The 25355-nt window shown below is 42.2% G+C and overlaps 1 protein-coding gene across 1 annotated transcript in view; it reads left to right on the forward strand.

Annotated features, from left to right (window-relative positions):
- syt7a (synaptotagmin VIIa) overlaps positions 1-25355 on the forward strand; it is a gene marked incomplete at both ends in the record, with an annotated part of 116446 nt that overhangs the window by 87394 nt on the left and 3697 nt on the right. The window contains 4 exons of the mRNA XM_080761382.1: positions 10232-10337; positions 12770-13037; positions 14088-14257; positions 23524-23638. Coding sequence (XP_080617508.1) covers positions 10232-10337; positions 12770-13037; positions 14088-14257; positions 23524-23638 — 659 coding nt within the window. The remainder of the gene's footprint in view (positions 1-10231; positions 10338-12769; positions 13038-14087; positions 14258-23523; positions 23639-25355) is intronic.

Raw genomic sequence — 25355 nt, forward strand, 5'->3', positions numbered from 1 at the left:
CTACAAAGCACATTGTGGGTTCAGCGGTGTGCCAAAGCAAGCACACCATGCATTGGGAAGCTTTGTGCGTAGACTCTCCTCTTATCCCCCGGATACATGTCAAGCGTTACGTTTTAATCAAAGCCAGTCCCAAAAGGGTCAGGGGTATGTTCGGCGGCACAAAGTCAATTGCCTTCAGGAAGTAATAACCACCGTCTTTTATCACAGGCATGAGTTGCTTTGAAGCAACAACATCTAAGAGATATTTGTTTTTCGGTTCATTTGCTTCTCTTGCCCCTTGCCCCTGAGCTCCGTTATGACCTTTTTCAACAGTCAACAAAACAGTGCATAATTACAAAGAAGCCCTTGATCGGTCTTTGACTAAGAATGCCATTGGGAAGCATAAAAGCTATAGACCCATAACTGATGATGATATGATAAGAGCATAGAGTCTGTATACACAGGACTAGGCCATCTGGGGCATGTCTGTGGTTCGTAACATGTGCCCGTTTGGAGAGGGCCTGTTCTGGACAACAGTCCACACTGCTCTTCCTCAGGTCCTCAGATGTACACTCATCAAGTGTGAAGTCGAATGGATGAACAGTTCTCGAAATATTCAAAGGACAGACACACTCCCAGGCAGATAGACATAGAGAGATTTGTGGAATGTGTATTAGATAGCCGTGGGCTTTAGCTTTCAGGCATTTCGCTTAGCGTTCCCCTCATAACCTTCTTAAACCCGAGAAATGATTCACAACACACATGGCTATAGGGCTGCACCTCCATGAACAGCAACTGTGCACATTGTGTTATTTTCTAGATTAACCTGGAGTCTTTTAATTCCCTCTACCAAAGCTGAATGACTAGCAGCTTGAGGCCATGCAAAGGCAGAACGAGTGGGCTACAAAATAAATGAAATTATACTGTAATGAGGAATTTGAATGTCTCAAGTCCTTTGGTGAACTTCCTGTCCGCAACCCAGCCTTCCTGAATGGTAAACTAATTCTACTCTACTCGCTTATTGTTTTGTTTGTTTCGCATCAAATTATACAATTTAAATCTAATGAATGATTTAGCCACACTTTAATTGGATGCTAAATTTAGCGGCTCATATGAAAAGTGTAAGCCCCATGGTGTATTAGGGATGCAGGGTGTAAGCTGGCTGGGAATAGATCATTCCCCATGGTGTATACTGCTGACTTCACAGATGTCTGGCCGTGATTTAATCAATCACATCCGCTGTGTATTGGCCATTGTAAACGAGGCTCTTCACAACTGCCTCCAGCTGGAGTCCAAGCCGTTCTCTCACCCCCCCCCCCCCCCCCACCCCCCATCTCCGTTCAGCCATATCGTCCATATTCATACCTATGGGTTACACCCACACATCAATCATCTCCGTACCTGTATCCCTCATGCCTTCGCATAATAACGTACCTGTGACATAATGTATATAAAATTCTATGAAGTAATAAAGTCAGGGTTCTCTCAGCTTGATAATGTAGTTGGCAGAAGTGACTGATGCTAGCATATCACCGTTGCTCATTTGTACTGGAGTTAATTTTCTCAGCTACAGTAGCAATGATGACGAGTAAAAAGCTATTCCACACTGCTGAATTGTGGTGCCCTACATTTTGCTCAGGGTCTGGTCTGGTGGTACACACTACAGAAATATCCCTTCCCCCGCACTACATTTAGACAAGGAACGGTTCAGGAGAGGTTCTTTTTTTTGTTTGTTACTGCTGCCAATAGGGAGGGAAGACTTTGCTAAATGGCTCCTCATTTCCCCTTCAGTGGTTCATATTGCTTCATTATTGCTCAGACGTAATTGAAGGCAGGCCAAACAAACACAATCTTCCCATAGTGTGACCTGTTTGTGAGCTGTTTGCTCACACTGGTGGGCAAACAGCCCCTGAGAGGATGGATCTGTGCCGTGGGTGATCATCATGCGCATGGTGTTGACCTGAGGGCAGTCGCCATGTTGTATACGGTCAACTGGAGGGGCCATTTGGTAAATGCTCACTTCCTGGAGAGAAGACGGAGCAGTCGGGGTCAGACATGTCGTTGTGGCCAGACTGTTGCCAGGTCATACAGTCTGGAGCACGGAGGCCTCTGATCACGAACACCGATAAAGCCTCCTCCCCGCTTCCGTTTCGTCTTTACAGTCGCACATATTTATCCTAACATAAATCAAAATCATCTAAGCAGAAATGGAAATTTAACAATAAAATGTAAAGATATTTTAAAATATATTTTCATGAACGGAAATGACGAACAGATGCCAACTTCCGTGTTTGTGGAATAGTTGTCTGGCTACGCAAGACCAGATGGCATCAGAAATGGTGGTACTCAAAAAGCTTCGTTCAGACTGCAGGTAAGGCCCAGGCGGTGGCGTAACCGTCTGGGCACCCGACTGGTAATCCAGTCGCAGTGTGCCGCTGGTTCGACTCCTGAGCTCGACACGGCCTTTACTGCATGTCTTCCCCCATCTCTCTCCCGTTTCCTGTCAGCCTACTGTCTGTCCCTTAAAAAAAAAAATAATAATAAAAGGCGTAAGCCGCAAAAAAATATCAGACTGCAGGTAAATCCGATTTGTTTCCCAAATCTGATCTTGTGGACTGACTGTCCACACTATCACATGTAATTTGTAAGAGATCAGATTGGATTTAAGTATCCAGACATCATCAATGTATCTGCATTGGTTGCTGTGGTAACACTGTAATATAGGTGTGTATTAATGCTCTGTTGTCGCGGTGGCTCTCAATATCAGTTCTTATCGCATATCAATGTGCTAGAGTGCCAGCAGATATGGCAGATTTTACTCTGAAAAGCCCTGCCTTCCGTTCCCCCCCAAAACCGGGAGGCATAATCTTCCGTTCTTACCTCGCACTGGTCAGGCTAAAATCAATAAAAAAGACCAAAGGACGCCTTACACTTCCTTAGCACCCCATGGTTTTGATATAAAAGATGTGTACACACTACACGTCCTTAGCAAACATTGTGTTAAATCCGATTCAAATCGGATTTCTAAAAGTTTGTCTCAATCTGGACACTAGGGGCTATATCTTGTGCCACTCCTTAACCATTATCCCTAAACTTATTTGCCATTTTTTACTAATAAAAAAAAACCCTGGCCTGGGCCGGTTTACCAGTTCAGGCACCCAGGCTGGTAATCCAGCATGACAGTGTGTCGTGGGTTCGAGTCCCGATCCCGATGAACTTTGCTGTATGTCTTCCCCCCCCCCATCTCTCTCCCCGTTTCCTGTAAATAAGTTTAGGGATAAGGGTGGCACAAGATCCTAGGACACTGAAATTGTTTTTGTCTGAAAGAAATGCAGAGACCCCTGAGACAATACTGTCCCCTGGGGGAAGGCAGTGTTGTGATTGAAAGAGGCAGATAGTTGATTGCTGACAATTACAATGTGTTTTTGTTGCTTTGACTCTGGATGCACACATAATCGGTTGTTTACATGCCAGGCAGCCATAGGTTGTGGATCTGGGATGGGAATAATGCTTAATTAGAGTGCCAGAGTGACTCCTTAATGCCTCAATGGCTCTCAGTTATAGCATTGTGTTGTGACTGAGTGAACATAATGCTGTTCCTTGCCATTGCTATAACGGGAATCAACAATCCCAGAGAGATTTCCATCTCAACATCTTTGTCTCTCAGAGCGGCAAACACATGGCACAATCAGCAGGGAGGTTTTAGACGAGGAAGGCGGAATATGTCCTCATGGTGCGTTTACAGTCAGTCCACTCGCCAGAGGCCCTTCTATTATTCATCCAAGTTGCATAAGCCTGCGGTGCAGTTACTTGTTTCAGGGTTTATCCGATTTACACACAAATTGATTTGTCTCTGTCTTGAAAATGTTATGTTCCCATTGGGATTTATTTACTCTTTGTTAATTGTCGAGCCAGCCTCTTCATAAATTATGAGATTATTACATTGAGTTAGCCTGATGGGAAAGACGAGGCAAGGACAGTCAAGTGGATGACTTTCAGCAGTAAATCAATATAAACATGTTTACATCTCATTGCATAGCTCAATGATCATGACGGCCATGTTCAAGTCATAGCAGGATGACTTCATGCCATATAGGATGGAGGAGGGGCTATTATGAGATTATTACATAACATTACGCCACAATGACAATGAGGTTAGTTGCAGAGGTAAGTGACCAACCTTGACAGAGTAAGTCATTGGCGTTTTGAGGGGCGCTAGCCCCTCCTATAAACAGCAATAGTGTTTAATGTTTGTGTTGTCTGAACACAAACATTAAATGCCATTGACAATGAATGGAGAATTTACATCATATGTGTCTGAGCAAATCGGAGGTATGTCGGTGGGAACTCTTGGCCAATAAGGGACCACCATTCTTGATGATGATGTACGATGATTAGAGCGCCCCTCACTTCACACAGGTGTGAGTGAGTTTTATCACAATATATTTGAATATGTAAGCAGTGAATCATAGCTTGAAATTGACCCACAAGTTTTGGAGATATGGCAGAAAACAGCGAGTTGAGAAAACAGGCTTGAAACAGGCTCCTCAACAGTTAGTCTTGCCGCCATGACTGTCTCTGTATCAAAAAGAGTCACATACGTATGCTAATGCTACTTTCTACCGCTGGACGTAGTGGGAGACAAACGGTGCCGTACTTTGTTGTTGAATTCTCAATCACATTCCTGCTTACACATTGTTCCGCTAGTACCCTCTGTGGATGCACCGCTTATGCATGTAATCATGTACACTGATTATGTGTGCTCTGCTAGTCGGACATACAGTGCTCCTCCTGCAACATGGCGTTTTGCAGGCCTGGTTAATCAGCCAGCGTGTCCCCGGAGGACTTACAGTTAATTCTGTCCCGGGGTCTGCATCCAACCCCCCCACCCCCACCCCCCCCGGCCACCACGCTCATCCGCACATCACAGGGGAACGAGGGGGATGCATTTGCAGTACGCACACACTAGAGGGAATGGAGATGGCAGTGGAGATAGCACTAAGCATAAGGCGGAAAGGGGAATCACAAAGCGAGGGGGGGGGGGGGAAGCATGTGGAGTGGGGAGGAGCGCTCTGCTCATCCACTCATCCATCCATGTGTGAGAGCGAAAGTTCAGAGGTCGTGTTTGTGTTCCCTCTGTACAGTATGGGGATGAGCTGTAGAGAAACACATCCATGTGTTAAGTGATTGATCGAGAGGGCCGAAACAGACACTAGCGAGTAGGTTACATGCTAGTATACACATGCTATTACATCCAAGTAGTAGATGGAGACAGCAGTCGGGGAAGTGCAGGCTATTAGCAACACTGACCAGAGACCTGCGTACGCTGCCTGCCTGAGAACAGGTGGAACATCTGCAGCTGCCTCCCCCTTGCACGCACCACGGCCTCGCGTTTAATCGCTCTTCACATTTTTGGTGGATATCGCATTGGCAGGTTTAATGGACTTTAAAAAATGTTTTTGATGACTTTAGGTTGGCAGAGCTCCCCCGGAACGGGAGATGATTTATTCTAATTGATCCCTCAAATTGGCGACGCACAATTGGGAGCCACTAAAGAGAGATATGGTGTCTCTGATTGATAGCTTCGCCTTGGATTGAGAACCTTTATAGCTGTCTGTCATTGATGTAGGAACATGCCATCTGCCAGTTTAGCAACAATTTAGTAGTAGTTTGAATGGCACTTAAGGTTCAGCAGAGAGTTTTGCTTGCAAGATTGTAACAATGTTTTGGAGTCCTTGTCGACATAACACTGCTACTGGCATCACTGCAGAGATAAAACATAATATGTTTTATTTGACAGGTGCCAAATTTGCTCTTCACAGTATATAATATATACTGTGAAGAGCAAATTTGGCACCTGTCAAATGTCCAGCTTAGGTTCAGTAAATTAAACACAAATCCACTAAGCAGCATTTAGCACCTTTCTTCTGATGGCATTTCAGTCAACTATATGCTATTTTGGACCCATTTTCAGTGCGAAGTACAAGAAGTAATTAGTTATCCATGAACATGGCATCCGATTACAGTTTGGGATGTCAAAGACCAGAAACACTGGCTCGCTATTGTGTTGCATGCACATGTGCTGCACGTGGTGGCAGTGTTATGTAAGCAGTGCACTGCTGGAATACTACGCTGTCTCACTGTGTAGGCATATGATTATGATTATGATATCCTCTAGCTGCAGTCCAATATAGACCCAAAAGAATGATTTGGGGAGGTGTATGATTAGATATGGGAGCATGGGCATTCAAATATTAGGAGCAGGACAAGAGTGCTTGTGTGAGTGTGACATGTTTGCAGGTGGGTTTGGGGGCCTGTGTGTGTGTGTGTGACTGTGTGTGTGTGTGTGTGTGTGTGTGTGTGTGTGTGTGTGTGTGTGTGTGGGGGGGGGGGTTGGGGTTTGGATGGATTCTTGTTTTCTCGCGTCTCTCTCCAGCCTAGAAGTGGAGTGTCTTTACCCTTCCCCTTCCCCCCTCTTCGAGCTGCTGGCCCTCGGTCAGGTAACAAACAACAACAAAAAAAACAGGATAGTATCACAGGACGGTGAAACCCAAAGTGGCCCTTGCCTGCCTCCGTATTGTCTGTTCATGTGAATGTATGTGTCTCTGCGAGGCTATCACCCGTACCTGTCATATATCCTACCTTCTTTGTTTTTATTTTCTGTGTCTTTTGACTGCTGCCCTCCCCAACAACCCTACCCCACCCCTACCCCAAGCCCCACATTCCTCCTTCCTCTTGTCACGTGTACCCCCAACACACACACACACACACACACACACACACACACCTCTGAACCCCTGTTCATATGGTCTATGTTTCTAGAGCCGTTGCTATGCCAACAGCCCACTTTCCATGCTGGAGCAGTAGGAGAATTTTTCAATGACAACTTTTAGTCCATTCTGCCTCCCACTGGCTACTGTAGACAACTGCAGGTTATATGTAACAGCAGAAGGTTCATACCAACCCTCAATCAAAGACAACATTGGCACAATTCAACAGTGTGGGACCATGTACTATTTTTACTATTAGAGCTAATCTTTTTTTCTTTTCTTTTTTTTCCTTTTTTTTTTCTTTTCCTATTTTATGCATTTAGCAAATACCTAGAAATTAATTTGGGAACTCACACGCTTCACTGTGTGCTGACTATTGTACGTGATTCGTTTTTAAATACCATGTTTTCCCCCCAAGTATCCCCTAGCCCTGCAGAGAGCAAGGCCAGTAGAAAGGGCCAACTGTCCTGCTGCCCTCCCCTGCACCCCTGCCCCCGCCACCCGTTACCCTGGATGTACGTACCAGCTCTTAGCCTCTTACCTGAGAATGCGCAGAAACCCTGAATGAAGCATGAAGGAATGAATGAATAATTGAAGACCATTGCTGCCCGTCGATGATGGTGTTGGCGGAGGAGGAGGGAGGTGCCTTTATGCAGCCAGGGCTCCTGAGACGCTTCTCTGTGCTTTAAAGCGATGTTGTATTGAGCTCAGCCCTAAGGCTGTGAGGTCACTGTTCATGCCTGGCCTTCACCTGCCTCTACTCCCCGGTCTCTCTCTGACGGCAGTTTGGCGTGGGGATCAAACAACCAGCAACCCCCCTCCACACACACTGCAATTACCTCCCATGGAAACTAATACGACTAACACCAATCAATGAAAACTCCATTCCCATCAACAACAAAAAAAAAACCCCGGATAAAATGGTTAACATCCCTCCTCCCCCCGTTCCGGTTTTTCCTTTTCCTTCCTTTGGTCTAAGTGCTCGTTGTTTGTTCGCCTGTCTCGCTTTTTGCTTGCTTGTCTATTTGTCAGTATATATTTATATATACTTTCCCCCCTGATTCTGTCTGTCTTCTAGAAAGAAAACAAATAAACAAGAAAACAACAGGACACTTTAAGCAATATTCTTTATCATGCAAAATTTAAACCTAGAGAGACCACAAAATGAACATACTGCCCGATAACAACCTAAAGCAGAAAATCGTGGCCAGACCGACAGATTTTTTGTCAGCTCCTCATTGTTTTGCCTGCCCAGGCATTGCTGTTCACTCCCACGAGTGACACCTACTTGCATATGTGATATATGCACATGTAGCCAATGCCAGATAATGTGCTTTGGCCCTTGTCCTATCCAAATCCACACTTTTAGAGTGTTGACAAACCACCAGGAAGGGAAGATGAATGAGAAACAGATTAATTTTATATTTATTACATCATGACTAACAACGCCATATTTTGTAACACTCTAAAAGTGTCACACTCTTTTTTATTATTACTTTTTGTTTTGTTATTACAATTCCCCCCTCCCTTCTGTTTAAAAATGAAGTTATATATTTTTGTATGGTATATCTAAACCTTCTGTTTCTCTCTTTCTCATAAAATATGTCATCTATTGTTTTCTTTTGAGCTTTGCTCCTAAAGAACGGTGGTTCTCCTTTCTCTTTTTCTGGGATGATTAATGTACTGTATATTATTTTTTTGTTCTTCTCTTTCTTTTATTTCTCCCTTTCAGCATAAGTTTACCCTTTTGTCTCCTGTTTGAGATATCATGTGTTTATTATTACTTTATTTTCTCTTCTATTCATAATACTGAACAAACTAAGCCTCTTTTTACAGGCTTTTCTTCCTTCCTTGCTTCCTTCCTTCCTCCTTTCCTTCCTTCCTTCCTTACTTCCTTCCGTCTTTCCTCTCTTGCTTCCCTCCCTCTCACCTTTTTCTTGCAGCTGTGTTTTTCTCTCTGATGTGCTGTTTGTTAAGATCTCACTCTCTTGTTTGGTTTTCGGTTTCTGTAAACCTCACTGTTCACGCTATTGATATATATTCTGGTACAGATAAATGTTTTAACTCCAGCTTGCTACTTTCTCTCTCTTTGTCTGTCTTCTCTACAGTCCTAATCATCATTCTTCTGTTTGTGTGTGTGTGTGTGTGTGTGTGTGTGTGTGTGTGTGTGTGTGTGTGTGTGTGTGTGTGTGTGCGTGTGCGTGTGTGTGTGTGCGTGTGTACGTGCGTGCGCCTCCTCTATCTGTAAATTGAGCATCCTCCCTCTCAGCGTCTGTGTACATTTCTCTTCTCTTCATTATCGTCCTGGTGTAATTTCTCCTGTTCTCGATGTTTACTGTTCATTTTGTGGGTTTTGTTGCCTGACGATGCCTCTCAATGTGCCTTGACCAGTCTTTTATGGAGCATTCTTTGTCCACTTGGACTCTGTAGCTCTTTTTCTTTCTATTCCATTTCCTCTCTTTCCTTACGCCTCATCATTCTCTTTCAATATGATTATTTATTATTATTTATGTTCATTTTAACTTTGTGAAACCTTATTTGTTATGATATACTGTATGAACATCAAGGTTTTTCTCTCTAAACATTTGTCCCACAATAACATTTATTATTATTATTATTATTATATATATATTTTTTTTAACATTCCTGTCGCAAAGGCACTTAATTAATCTATTAACAATTGCTGCCTATAAGTACCAGCTTCGCCATGGGAGATGGTTCCGCTCTCTTTATACTATACTACAATGTCCCTTTCCTCCCGTTGTGTTGCTGCTGTCCCTTCCTAACTGAGAGGTTTAATAACACACTGACACAGACACGCCTTACAGAATGTACAATGTCTGCCACGTTGTTCCGCTCTTCTTTTTCAATGTCTTGTCCCTGTTGCTGTACATGTCTGTCTTACTGTATACAACAGTATATGTTACTATACGTGTCATTATATCTGTGTGTCCCGTTTGTGTGTCCACAGGGAATTAGGGGCTCATTCACTGAATAGTAGGTTGACATAATTTGCCCATTTGTGTTGACCTATAGGAGAACTGAGCTCTATTATTATCTAGTAGTGGTTCACGGTTTCAAATTATCTTTACTAGCTTGTGGGAGACATAGTTACCGGTACTCCCTTACTAGGGGCAATTTTGGCCCTAGTGAATGCACATTGTAGTGTCCGAATAGCATCAAGCAGGACTCACAACATCAAATATCCTTACTCGAGGGGCCAGCTTTTAATCAGTGGAGGACTTGGCAGCCCCTACCGGTATTTGCTTTGTTCATTGTATTATGTAAAATAAGTGCTGTCCATGCGGAAATGAGAACTCCGTCCAATGCCAACTGCGTCTAAATTCTGATAGGTAGTCTCAAGTGCCACAAGAAGTGGAGGTTGTACTCAGATGTGCCCTTGCTCTCTCTCTCTTTCTGGAGAGGAGTGAGACTCTCTGTTTTTCTTTTTTGGACCAACCTACTTTTTCTATTACCTGCAGGGGCAATAAGCCAGTTAACAGCCCCAAGGGCCCCAAGCCCCCTGACGCTGATGGCCGCTCCTCCGTCACAGACCTGGCCAACTCTCTCACCGGAGACATGGTGATGGTAAGATGCCCCTGAACAAGCCATTATCATCACCACCACCACCACTACAACACTACACATGTACACATATCTGTTGATCTGTGCCTTTCATTCCTCCTGCCACCACCCTCGGCTGTGCGAGGTGAGGTGACCGTCCATCATCAAGGTGGGCTGCTAGGTTGCTGAGTCACTCTTGTCTGCGGAGGCCATATTGATTCTGAAGCTGTACAGGTGCATAACGTCACGGCAGACAGTGACGCAGACAGGCTTACAGTAGTACACAGGAGCAACCTAACTCAAGGTGACTCACGCGTTGTTTAATCCAGGTGTGGAATGCGACTGTGGATATTTCACAGTGGCTCATCTGCCAGACAGGAACAAAAGCCCTGTCAACATGTCTAAAATAGTACCTCATTATGGGGCTTTTTTGTGTGTAACATTTTCAGCCAGTCAACTGAAAACCAATTTATTTATTTTTTGTTACGCTCTTCAGAGAGTGTTGCAACTCATGCACGCAAGCTGCTCCTTAAACAGGCCTAGTCAAAGAGTCATTAGCGTTGAGTCTCATTAGAGGCAGATTTGGGGTATGGTACCAGCTTCTCCGTTCACTAAGTGGCCTTATGGCCCTGCTACTCTGTGTGTTATCTCACTCCCTACGCAACAGCCCGTCCCCATCTGTGCCATCCTTACAGAGAAACAAAATGATAGAGGAGACACAGGAAGGGGAGGGGGGCTCACAGACGGGGGCGATTGAGGTTGAGGGGCGATTACGCAAGCATATTTTTATGTGCGCAGTCCCGTGAAATTGTTACGGGCATGCTTCGCCCTGCGGACGACTAGACCTGGATTGTGCTGTGGTGATCTTTTTTTTACGCTACGTGTCCCGCGCCCCTCATGAGCAGACCTATCGTTGATCCAGGTGACATCGCCTGCGTTACTCGCTCCCCGCCTGAAAGGACTTTTAGAGTGAAGGGTGCTTCTCAGCCCATCTTCCCACACAGTAAACTCCTGTTCATCTTACCATAAATTGACCCAGAAAGGACCAACGTTTACGTGTACTGTATTAAGTGATTTTTATTTTAGTAATCATTGCTGTAGAGTGTACTTTTTAGACTGTGACCCAAAACAGAAAGTTTATATATTCGCCCGGGACCCAAACTAGTGAAAATGGCAGATCTACAAGCTTGTAGATCTGCTATTTTCACTATTTCTTAAATATTTTGTTTTAATATATGGAATTTATTTATTTATTAAAAATGTGAAAGTTTTTTTGGGAATCTTTTTTGAAAATGTTTAGAAATAGGCCTAATCATTAAAAACCAAAAATATGTGGACGCATAACAATGTGTCTGCGACCCATAAATAGGTCGCAACCCAGTGTTTGGGAAACTGCAGAGTGCTGTAGTGACTGTTCAGTGACGTCTCCCCATCTCTCCAGCTTATTAGTGAACAGAAAATGCATTTCAGGTTTTCAGGGGAGAAAACTCATACAGGATAGAAATGAAACAAAGTGAAATTGGAAAGGGATTTATAGAACAACACTACGAAACTGAAGTTGGTAAATGCATTTTCACTCCTTGGATGAAATTGGTGATGACCCACCTGAAAATGTATGTTCAGTTTGTTACTGTAAAGAGCTGGAGACAAACCCCTGTTTGTGAACTAACATTCTATAGCAGTGAATACTATCAGAATATACAGTTTAACGTTTTCTTTTAACTAAAACATTTTGTTTTAAACAAATAATATAACTTACAGCACCTTTAAATGAACACTGAGGATTCTCTCTCTCTCTCTCTCTCTCTCTCTCTCTCTCTCTATATATATATATACACACACACACACACACACACACACACACACACACACACACACACACACACACACACACACACACACACACACATGCAGTGGGCTATGTATATGTATGTATATAGATATGTATACCCCTTTCTCTCTCTCCATCTCTCCTCTGACTGTCACTATGCCTTTCTCTGTCTCTGGGTCTGTCCGTTGCCCTCCATCAGATAGCAGGCCTTTCAGGGCACAGTGGGGATAAAGCAGCCAAAGAGTGGCTGACAGAGAGGCAGGGGAGAAAGGCTTGTCTGAAACTCCCTCTATCTCAAATCTGAGTGCCTCCTGCCTCTTAAGAACATTAGTGAGGGAATTAAACTCACTGAGTCTGCCTAATGTCAGGCTCAACACTCTCTCTCTCTCTCTCTCTCTCTCTCTCTCTCTTTGCTAATTCATATTATGCCTTCATAAATATGAGGCTCCCTCACAGCTTTGCATCAATCATAAGACGTGTGTGTGTGTGTGTGTGTGTGTGTGTGTGTGTGTGTGTGTGTGTGTGTGTGTGTGTGTGTGTGTGTGTGTGTGTGAGTCATTGTGAGATGTGAGTGTGGATACTACTCATACAGTACGTGACCCCTGTGCTCCTCCCCCTCCCCAAGCTGTCTCCGGGATCAGAGGATGACGATGGCGAAGGGCCCATCAGTGAGAAGCTGGGCCGCATCCAATTCAGCATTGGCTACAGCTTCCAGGATTCCACCCTCACGGTCAAGGTCCTCAAGGGACAGGAACTCCCTGCCAAGGACTTCTCCGGCACATCGGACCCCTTCGTCAAGCTCTACTTGTTGCCCGACAAGAAGCATAAGCTGGAGACCAAGGTCAAGAGGAAGAACCTCAACCCGCACTGGAACGAGACCTTCCTGTTTGAGGGTCAGTCAGTGGTGTCTTCCAAATCCGAGCTATTTCGATTAAATGTAGAAATGGGACATTAATGAATAAGGCTGTGTGACTGCTGAATGAAGATGCTCCATATATACAGTATATATATATATATATTTATATATATATATAATTTTTTTAAGCTTCCACAACATGCTTCCGATATGATCAAGTTTTGCCCATTCTGAAAACTACATGTAACAGGGTATCTGCACTGCAGTCAGATTTAACTTTAATACCTTTATATTTAATATTGTGAGCTTGTAGATCTGTTCAATCGGTCCGATTAATCGATTAATTAATCGGTCTGATTGATTAATCGAACCGATGCCAATTAATCTAAAAAAAAATATATATATATATATATATATATATATATATTATTTTTTTCCCTGGTATTACACCCTTTGCAAAGTGGCGCAAAAATGAAGCCCAAATCATTTCTAGATTCCAACCAACGCTGTTGGCCACATTGTATAATTACCAAAATGTACTAAAATTTGGTTTGGCACACATACGTTACTGTATCTTTCTGGCCTGAGAAAAGTCAGAAAGCAATTGCACCCTTATAGACCATGCAGATGATGCATGTCTAAAATCTAGTGCAGTCCTCCAGCGCTTTATTTTCATGCAATTCAACAAGCTACCAAGTGTCCAGACAGCATGATATTAAACTAGCTACATTGGAGCTGGACACCATATCTAAATAGAGCCGTTCATTGGCGTGCACAGACATTTTGAGGGGCAGGTGCTCAAGTGCCTTAATAATAGTGTGTGAGATTTATAGATTTTAGGGCATAAATAATATATCAAATGCTTTTTATCCAGAATTGATCGATGTCACCATGTGCCACATACTGTACAATGTACAAAACAAAAATAAAATGAACAAAAGGGCACGTTGCTGTCCAGAGGGAAAAAGGGCAGGTGCTTTGGCACCCCTTGGTGTCTATCTGTGCACGTCCCTGGAGCCGTTAAGTGTCTCTCACTGGCTAACTTAACCTTACTGTTGTCCATACATCTCTGTTGGTCTCGTCTCAGGCTTCCCATATGAGAAGGTGAGGGAACGCACTCTCTACCTTCAGGTGCTGGACTTTGACCGCTTCAGCAGGAACGACCCCATCGGAGAGGTGTCCATCCCCCTCAACAAGGTGGAGCTGGGACAGATAAAGACCTTCTGGAAGGAGCTGAAGCCCTGCATGGATGGCGCTGTAAGTCAGTGGGGAGAGAGGGCTGCATGGGGCACCGAGTGTTGGTGATGGATGTGGGGGGAGAGGGCTGCATGGGGCACAGTAGTAGCTTTTTCATATTTTGCATATTTAGAAATTAAAACATTGTAATACAATAAATCATTGTCTTCGTGTAAGTAATCAACTGGGGAAGTTTCATGGTGATAACAATCTAATATAGGTATGGTTTTGCCCACTCAATTCATAATTAACGTTGCAATTTTGACGCTCTGGCTCATGGATTAAGAACCAAGAAGAACTAAACTGGTTCCCATTAGAATCAACCGATGGCATGTGGGTGTTAATGTGAGACAGATGTAGGGGCTATAGTACACACAGTATATACATGTGTGTCTGTGTATACTGTATACATACTGTATGTGTTCTATATTCAGTACACACACACACACACACACACACACACACACACACACACACACACACACACACACACACATGTTGGTTTCCATGAAGTGTGGGAACCAACAGCAGGGCCATCACTCTTGGGGACACCACTTTCCAGTGGTCCCACAGGCCTGAAAAAAATCAGGCAAGTTAAAAAAAAAATCTTTAACACAAATATCACCTCAGATTCTAGATTGGATGAAGTAATTTCACAGACTTGTCCTGACCATGCATCTTGGGGACCTATATTAATCCGTCGATTGTGGGGACTTAATTTGCATAAATCACACACCTGTTTTTTTACACCAAAATGGGGACTCAATGTCCTGGGGACATCTAATCAGTTTCATACTGAATTTTATGCAGGAAGCTTAGCGTACAGATACAGACTTACAGATTCAGAGTGGACCCTGTAACATAACCCTCAAACTGTCTGAGTCTGTCTCACAGGAGAGGCTAGAGAAGACAGCTGGGCACTGGATGCTTTGAGGAAAGAGCATATAATATGTTCACTAGATTTTACTGGATTGATACTTGACATTATCTTTACAATATAATTGTGTTGAACATTAAATGCACTGAATGATGTATGCATGTAGATCCTTTTGTAATGAATAAAAAAACAGACAAGATGTATTGGCCATAATAACGTAGGGCAATATCAACTGTCTATTTTCAGGAACTCAACAGACATGTATATGACCTGAATGTTTTACTTAAACCATTAAGAACGCGTGACACATCACCTTAGCTTTTCACTGCTACCATTCTTTTTAATGTCAGCTATTGAAAAATAGCTGACCATTTGTCATAGCTGGCTCTTGGCCATGTCAAACATTGGGATGCAGGAGACAGAGCAACAGTGTAAGAAACTGTATTTATTATGCAGGCCTTAACATTACAACTTAAAGAGGACAACTATGAGGTGTGGAGTCAGTGATCAGTGGTGTGGTGGTGATGGATGTGTGGAACATGGTGTGGTGTGTGTGTGGATGGAAAGAATAAGGTAAACATAGTAGGAAAAAAATGACAATGCTTTTTTCTTTTTTATAAAGTATATTTATTGTTTTTTTAAAGACAAACAGACATTACACAACAAGAACATAATAACAAACAAAAGAAAACAAAAACAAAAACAGCTCAGGCACAACACTATTATAAATAAAAAGATTGAATATACAAAGACATGACAAGGACAATGAACCATAATGACATAATGACATAAGTGACTTTCAAATTTTTATAGACTCCCTATCAGGGAATACCTCCATACAGTACATTAATACATATATTAAAAAGGCAGACAATAGTTATCATAGGCACCAAATCATTACAACAAGAGCAGACCCATGCATGCTCCACTCAAAGGCGACAACCGCCACCCCTCCAGGCGGCAGGGCCACCGCCCCAAGAAGCGGCCCCGATGCAACGCATCGAGACCCCTGCCCGGGCGACCATTCCCCCATACCCAAAGGGCAGACAAGCCCCCACCCAAAGCAGAGCACCCACTAGGGAAGAATGCTGGCATATAAGATATCTAAGGTTGGTACGGAAAACCTCCAAGTATCGTGGCAGACAGTGTGGTTCCAATATGATTCAAATAAGGGTCCCAAATTTTGTAGAAAGTCTCCAATTTAAAATGCAACATGCATGTAATGTATTCACAAGGAATACAGCCCATTATAATGTTATGCCATGATTTATTTGATAGAGCAACATCCTTGATTCAAAACAAAATAATATTTTTCCAAACGTTAATAAGTTACGCATCATCATCGTCTCCAGTGATTGATCTTTCTTGATGAGCTTTCTTCATTTCTTTAATCCCTAGAATAGAGTCACTACAATCTGAGGCACTGTGCTCACTGTTGTTTGGGACATATTCCTCTCGATGAGCTTTCTTTATTATAGGGATTGAGTCACTACATTCTGAGGCACTGTGCTCACTGGAGTTTGGGACATATTCCTCTCCACTGTCTGGTGTTGAATACAATATTTCAGAGTCATCAAAGCTTTTGGTCCTCAACTGTGATGAAATAACATCATCTTGTTCACTGTCTGGAGTTGAATCAAAGAGTTCATCAGAGCCATGAAAGCTTTTGGTCCTCCTCAACTTTGGTGAAAGAGGATCTTCTTGTTCACTGTCTTCAGATGAACTGAATAGATACCTTAACGTCTTGGTGCTTGGTAAGCACAGTAATTTGTCAGTTGAGTCAGTGAACTCTTTGTGGTGGTTTGCTGGAGCCATGCGTGTCTGTGGGGCAGGCTCCATCCCCTGGTGCACACATACACACACGTCGTAGAACATCTGTGAAGAATAAGATTCATTGAATATTTTAGACACGAGGTAGGCATGTGAAGGTAGTACCCTTGACTACTGTTGTTGAATTCACTTATTGTACGTTTAATAATATCACTAGTATTTCAACATCCTGATTTAGTCCAATACACCAGTATGTTGGACAGTAGGCATTCAAACACATTTTGTATGTGGTCTATGAAGACTTTTAATACAATTTAGGCTAAAATGCATGACGGGGACAGACGTCTTCTGAAGTTTAATTTATTCAGGGTACAAGCTTGCTTAAATACACACACATATCCACAACTTAAAACATGCCTTTTGGGGACCCCATGTTAATGTGCATGATGGGGACATAAATGTCTACTGAAGTTTGAATTATTAGCTTGCGTAAATACACACACACACCATAAAACATGCGTTTTGGGGACCCCGTGAGGTGTACATGATATTACTAGACATTAGGACAATAAAATAAACTGGTTGGACAGTAGGTATTCAGTACACACTTTTAGTTATGTGATCTACAATATTTAGACTTTTAATGCCCTTTACTTTAGGCCAATGTGCGTCACGGGAACATACATGCTGTTAGAGTTTTTAACGGGCCTGACAATTAAAGCCTGGACCCGAACTGGTCCAGCCCAAGGCTTGGCCTGGCCCAAAACATTACCATAATGTTAAGCCTGATAAGCCCCAGTAAAGGAATGTTGCAGGCATGTCATTCAACATCTGGTTAGAATAAGATTCATTGAATATTTAAAAGACAAGGCGTAGGCATGTGAAAGTAGTGCACTTGACTATCAATGTTGAATGCACTTATTGAAAGTTTCTTTGGATAAAAGCGAGTTCGAAATGACTCATGTAAGATAATGTTACTAGTATTACAACATCCTGATGTAGTCCAATATACCATTTTGTTAGATAGTAGGTATTTAGAACACACTTTCAGTTTTGTGATATATATAACACACTTTAAGCTAATGTGCATCATGGGGACATATAAATACACACACATGTATTCTGAAGTTTAAATTATTTTGCCTTCAAGCTTGCATAAATACACACACACACACACACATCTTAAAACATGCATATTGGGGACTCTGTGCTAAATGTGCATCATGGGGACATCTCTTCTGAAGTTTAAATTATTTTGCCTTCAAGCTTGCATAAACACACACACACACACAAACATCTTAAAACATGCATATCGGGGACCCCGTGCTAATGTGCATCATGGGGACATATATGTCTTCTGAAGTTTAAATTATTCCGCCTACTATCTTGCATAAATACACACCTCTAAAAACATGCATTTTGGGGACCCCGTGAGGTGTACTTGTTAAACTGATATTACTAGACATTAGGACATTAAAAGAAACAAATGATGTTGGACAGTAGGTATTCAGTACACACTTTCAGTTATGTGATGTACAATATTTAGACTTTTAATGCCCTTTACTTTAGGCCAATGTGCGTCAAGGGAACATACATGCTGTTAGAGTTCTCAACGGGCCTGACAATTAAAGCCTGGACCCGAACTGGTCCAGCCCAAGGCTTGGCCTGGCCCAAAACATTACCATAATGTTAAGCCTGATAAGCCCCAGTAAAGGAATGTTGCAGGCATGTCATTCAACATCTGGTTAGAATAAGATTCATTGAATATTTAAAAGACAAGACGTAGGCATGTGAAAGTAGTGCACTTGACTATCAATGTTGAATGCACTTTGAAAGTTTCTTTGGATAAAAGCGAGTTCGAAATGACTCATGTAAGATAATGTTACTAGTATTACAACATCCTGATGTAGTCCAATATACCATTTTGTTAGATAGTAGGTATTTAGAACACACTTTCAGTTTTGTGATATATATAACACACTTTAAGCTAATGTGCATCATGGGGACATATAAATACACACACACATGTATTCTGAAGTTTAAATTATCTTGCCTTCAAGCTTGCATAAATACACACACACACACACACACACATCTTAAAACATGCATATTGGGGACTCTGTGCTAAATGTGCATCATGGGGACATCTCTTCTGAAGTTTAAATTATTTTGCCTTCAAGCTTGCATAAACACACACACACACACATCTTAAAACATGCATATTGGGGACCCCGTGCTAATGTGCATCATGGGGACATATATGTCTTCTGAAGTTTAAATTATTCCGCCTACTATCTTGCATAAATACACACATCTAAAAACATGCATTTTGGGGACCCCGTGAGGTGCACTTGTTAAACTGATATTACTAGATATTAGGACATTAAAAGAAACAAATGATGTTGGACAGTAGGTATTCAGTACACACTTTCAGTTATGTGATGTACAATATTTAGACTTTTAATGCCCTTTACTTTAGGCCAATGTGCGTCAAGGGAACATACATGCTGTTAGAGTTCTCAACGGGCCTGACAATTAAAGCCTGGACCCAAACTGGTCCAGCCCAAGGCTTGGCCTGGCCCAAAACATTACCATAATGTTAAGCCTGATAAGCCCCAGTAAAGGAATGTTGCAGGTATGCCATTCAACATCTGTTTAGAATAAGATTCATTGAATATTTAAAAGACAAGATGTAGGCATGTGAAAGTAGTGCACTTGACTATCAATGTTGAATGCACTTATTGAAAGTTTCGAAATGACTCATGTAAGATAATGTTACTAGTATTACAACATCCTGATGTAGTCCAATATACCATTTTGTTAGATAGTAGGTATTTATAACACACTTTTTTGTGATATATATATAACACACTTTAAGCTAATGTGCATCATGGGGACATATAAATACATGTATTCTGAAGTTTCAATTATTCTGCCTACAAGCTTGCATAAATACACACACATCTTAAAACATGCATATTGGGGACCCCATGCTAATGTGCAACACAGGGACCACGTGAGGCCTACTTATGTTACACTGATTAGGACATTTAAATAAAAGTGAGGTACAAGTGGAAAAGGCATGCTGTGTTGCTGAAAACCTCTCCACAAACCTCTCTAGAGCACAACTACAAAGATTTGGATTACATTTCCTCTACTGCAACAATCTCACTTTGAATATAAATAAGTAAGTCAGGCTTATATGTTTGAGAACATGTCCTCACCTTAGTCCGCCATGGCCAGTCAGTTTCCATGGTTGTAGCTTAAATTTTCACCTGGTAAGATGTCTCACAGCAAAGAGACTTGAGGTGAGGTTTCTCTTCTCCTTGCATAATTATGTTCTTCCTCTGTTTATTACCCTTATACTTTGTCTTATACTTTCCTGAACCTGCTAGTCACCAACCCCACCACAACATGCAGGGAAGCGACTATTTAGGAATATGTATCAACATTGATATCAATATGTATGGCACCTGAATTTCCCAAGGATAATCAATAAAGCTTGCACAGTACAGATGGACAAAAATAATAAGTTAACGCTATTTTTGGTACATTCTGATCTATGTCCTTTTGCTAAATCCGGTTGCAATGTAGGCTCATCAATTGCAAATTAAGTAGATGGTTTTTAGTATCAAGTATACAATAGTATTAAATTAATGGTATTATTAAATATGACAATGTTTGGTTTCACTGTCTACATGGGCGACTTTAACGCACTCTGAAAAAGCTGCTTTGAACAGTCCTGACATATCTCTGCACAAGACAGTGGTCGGAATGTGAGGTCGAATGTGCACTCCACTGTACTGTACTGTGCTGCGCTGCACTGCCCTCCACTCCACTGCACTGCACTGTACTGTACTGTACTGTACTGCACTGCACTGTACTGTACTGTTATCCACTGTACTGGTATCCACTGTACTGCACTGTTATATACTGTACTGTAATACGCTGTACTGTACTGTACTGTACTGTACTGTACTGTACTGTACTGTACTGTACTGTACTGTACTGTACTGTACTGTACTGTTCTGTACTGTACTGTACTGTTATCCACTGTACTGTACTGTACTGTTCTGTTCTGTTATCCACTGTACTGTACTGTACTGTACTGTACTGTACTGTACTGTACTGTACTGTACTGTACTGTACTGTACTGTACTGTACTGTTATACACTGTACTGTACTGTACTACATTCCACTGTACTGCACTCCACTGGTATGTACTGTACTGTACTGTACTGTACTGTACTGTACTGTACTGTACCATTACACTTACTATTACACTATTACACATATTAAATTATTACACTATTACACTAGTACACTGTTTACGCTATAACACATATTATGCTATTACACTAGTACACTTTTTACACTATAACACATATTATGCTATTACACTAGTACACTTTTTACACTATAACACATATTATGCTATTACACTAGTACACTTATTACAATTACTATATTACACTTAATACACTATTACACTTATTACACTATTACAATTATTACACTATTACGCTATTCTACTATTACACTTATTAGCCTATTACACTATCCCTCTATTACACTTATTACTCTACTACACGTGATAGACTATTACACTTATTATACTATTACACTATTACTCTTATTCCACTAATACACTTATTACAATTATTTCACTATTGCACTTATTACAATTATTTCACTATTGCACTTATTACACTATTACTCTTATTACATTATTACACTTATAATCACATTGCTCCATATTAATCATTGACAGGGGTGATCTTGTGTTCTTCAATGTGTTTTGGCTGGGGACCCCCAGGCAATGCTTTGACCATGTCTCGTGACCCCCGCCCCGCCCCCCTCCCCAACACCAATACAAATTGACTCTATACATATTTTGGCAATACTGTACTGTACTGTATTCCACTGTACTGTAATGTACTGTACAGTACTGTTATCCACTGTACTGTACTGTACTGTACTGTACTGTACTGTACTGTACTACATTCCACTGTACTGTACTGTACTGTACTGTACTGTACTGTACTGTACTGTACTGTACTGTACAGAGAGACCCCCCCAGTGAAAACTCCTGTAATGTAGTGCACCATTCAAAATGTGTTCAGTTGATCAAACTTAGCTACGGTCCCCGTAACGCTGGTTTGAGCTTATGTAAACTTATGTAAATCTCTGATCTGTGATTGGCTAGTAGTGTTTTTGTGTTCTCACACACACTCTCACACACACACTGCAGTACCAACTATCGCCTGCTGGGGGATGTCCCCATTAGTAACACACTTGTCATGAACTGTGTGTGTGTGTTCATGAACATGAAAACATGTTTTATGGGACTTGCTAAAAAAATTACACCAGACACATCAGCAACCTCTCCCCTACCTCCTGAATGATTTGTGTTATGGGGACCTACACATTTGTCCCCATACTGTTTGAGGTCCTCTGTAGGTGACTGTGTAAACAAGCATGTGTCCCCATTATGACGGAGGAACAAACGCACACACACACACACACACACACACACACACACACACACACACACACGCACAAAGAGGGTGTAGAATCTGTAGATAGAGGGGATGACATGCAGTGGCTCACAACTCAGAAGCCATTTTTTAATTTAAAAAAAAGCATTGCCTGGTGGCTCAGCCAGTTAGTGCAGGCCCTGGAAACCGATGGATTGTGCAGTCCAAGTAGGGAATGAGACATTGCCCCGGGTGAAGGAGTTTAAGTATCTCTGGGCCTTGTTCACGAGTGAGGTGAGGACGGAGAAGGAAATCAGCCGGAGAATCGGAGCGGCAGTGCGGTATTGAAGTCGCTGTACCGCACTGTTGTAATGAAAAGAGAGCTGTGCCTGAAGGCAAAGCTCTCCGTCTACCGAGCAATCTTCGTTCCTACTCTCACGTATGGTCATGAAGTGTGGGTCATGACCGAAAGAATAAGGTTGCGGTTACAAGCAGCCAAAATGAGTTTCTCCTGTACAGTTATTATAAAACCTAGTGGACACCGGAAATCAAACAGCAAACACAGTAAACAAAGGTATAGAATAAAGAGTGCAAAAAAGAGAAAATAAAAAGTGAAACAAAGTATCATACATGTGCATGTTTTCCCTGTAGTAGCAAAGTTAGGTGAACTTTGTGTGAACAACTTCACAGTAGGCTACGTTCCATATACAACAAAGTCTGTTTAGAAAGATAGACATAGAGGCAAGTTTGTGTAGGCTGACTTATAGAGCCAAATGATCAGACGGCCATTAGACCCCCCATGCGTTTGTTTGCAAGGCGTTAGAAGAGAAAATGGCAGCGGTGTTGTAAGATTATACAATGAGCCACTGAGTAAGCTGCACTTTGATATGCCCCTAGTATGAAATGTCTCTAGTGCGTGACTGCGTGACTCATACTCCTCTCTCTCTCCGTGTGTGTGTGTGTGTGTGTGTGTGTGTGTGTGTGTGTGTGTGTGTGTGTGTGTGTGTGTGTGTGTGTGTGTTTGTGTGTGTGTGTGCGTGTGTGTGTGTGTGTGTGTGTGTGTGTGTGTGTGTGTGTGTGTGTGTGTGTGTGTGTGTGTGTGTGTGTGTGTGTGTGCGTGCGTGTGCGTGTGTACGTGTGCGTGCGTGCGTGTGCGTCCTCAGGGGAGGAGAGGAGACCTACTGGTGTCCCTGTGCTACAACCCCACGGCCAACACTATCACTGTGAATATCATCAAAGCACGCAATCTCAAAGCCATGGACATCGGGGGCACCTCAGGTACAACGGCCACCCTTTTCTCTTATTTGTTTGACCTCCCTTCCGTTTGCAATTTTTCAATTCAGGTATTTATAGCCCAGCAAGCCAAATGATGTCATTATGACGTTATGATGACGTCATCTGGTGGCGGTCAAGACGTTCAGGACTATAGGCCAAATCACAGCCCATATGGGGATGATCTTTACGTCATTTCCAGGACGTCTTCACCAGTTGAAATAATACAGTTTATGCTGGGCCAGATCTGACTAGTTATGATATGACTTAAGTTTATTTGGCCTCGTTTGGACTCTCTCTGATTCATCCAGGATGTCCAGATGTTAATGAATGCAGCCGTTCACAACAACGTCGAGATGGACGTGCCACTCACACCACTCTCACACGTTTTTTTCCCTTCTCATTGACCAAACACCTGCTGTAGCCAGGTTTGGAGAGAACACAATAAAAGCAACAAGTGAATAGGAAAGGAATACGAAAGGAGTGCTAAGTGTTGAGTTTGACCCTCTAAACCCGTCCTGCACCTGAACTCTTTCTCATGGCAAGGGCAACCATGCTCTGACGTTGTATTCAAACATTTCTAGACTTGTGTACTAGGCAGTGAAAGGTTACTGTCTGGGTCCCCAGCTGGGTCTCTGCAGACAGCTCTAACAGCAAGGTGACCTTCCATCAGGGATATCTCTCTCTTTCTCTTTTGCTTTCTTTTTTGTGCTCTGTTTCTGCAGTACTGTACTGTATATCTAGCAGGATACTTTGTCTCCCAGCTCGATGGTCTCGAGTCTCGACTCAGCTCAGTGCTCAGTGCCAAGCGCAGTTTTCTGGCAGTCTTCTCATAATGTTATCAGTGGCACATTATTGGAATAGGACTGATTCCTGCTCCTGGAGTAGAGATTGTGGTGCTGGTGAATGCTTATTTTGCTCCAGAATATTGATACTGTCTGACGTAATAGACTGAAATAGATCTGAATGTTTCATACTGACGGAGGACAAGCTGACCGTGGGCTGTAAATAGGCATTCACTTCCCTGCTCACCTTTCATTACCTCAACAATTAATAGAGTAGTTGATACATTGAACCAAGATTGACTGTCCCTTTAATGTTTTGGCGTGCTGCATGTATGGAAACTTACATTTTAGATAATAAAAAGGACCATACAGTTACAACACATCATTGTCCATTGTCAACATTTGCAATGTTAAAACCTGGACACTTTTTGCCCACATTTCTTTATTCTTGTGCTAGGCCTAAAGCCGATTCTAAAAGCGCCTTCTAAAGCCTGACTTAAGTTTTCTGAAAAACTTCAAATATTTATATAGCAGCATCAATTTTTTAAAATTTTTGAATACTGTACATACTGTACTGAACCCAAAAATGGGTTCCCGGCCTGAGGGGGTAAAACACCAAAAGGGGTTCCCACCCAGAATGGGTTAAGTTTTGTCCATATTCAGTAAACGTTATGTACCTGAGATATAAAATATATGACTCATCATTTTATTTAAAGACAGGAGCAATCTCTCCGCTTTTGCCTAGAAGTCAAAATTAGACTTTTATGGTTCTCAATAGAGGGTTGCACTTGCATAAAGTGAGTGGCAAATAGTAAATGCTGCATTTAAATAGTGCCTTTATCCAAGGCGTTTTACAGAGATTGTGCATTACATTCACACACTGATGCCGGGGGAAACCATGCATGCAAGGCACCAACCTGCACATCAGGAGCAAATAC

Source organism: Protomyctophum bolini, assembly GCF_963924005.1.
Source record: "Protomyctophum bolini genome assembly, chromosome: 4".
Taxonomy (NCBI): domain Eukaryota; kingdom Metazoa; phylum Chordata; class Actinopteri; order Myctophiformes; family Myctophidae; genus Protomyctophum; species Protomyctophum bolini.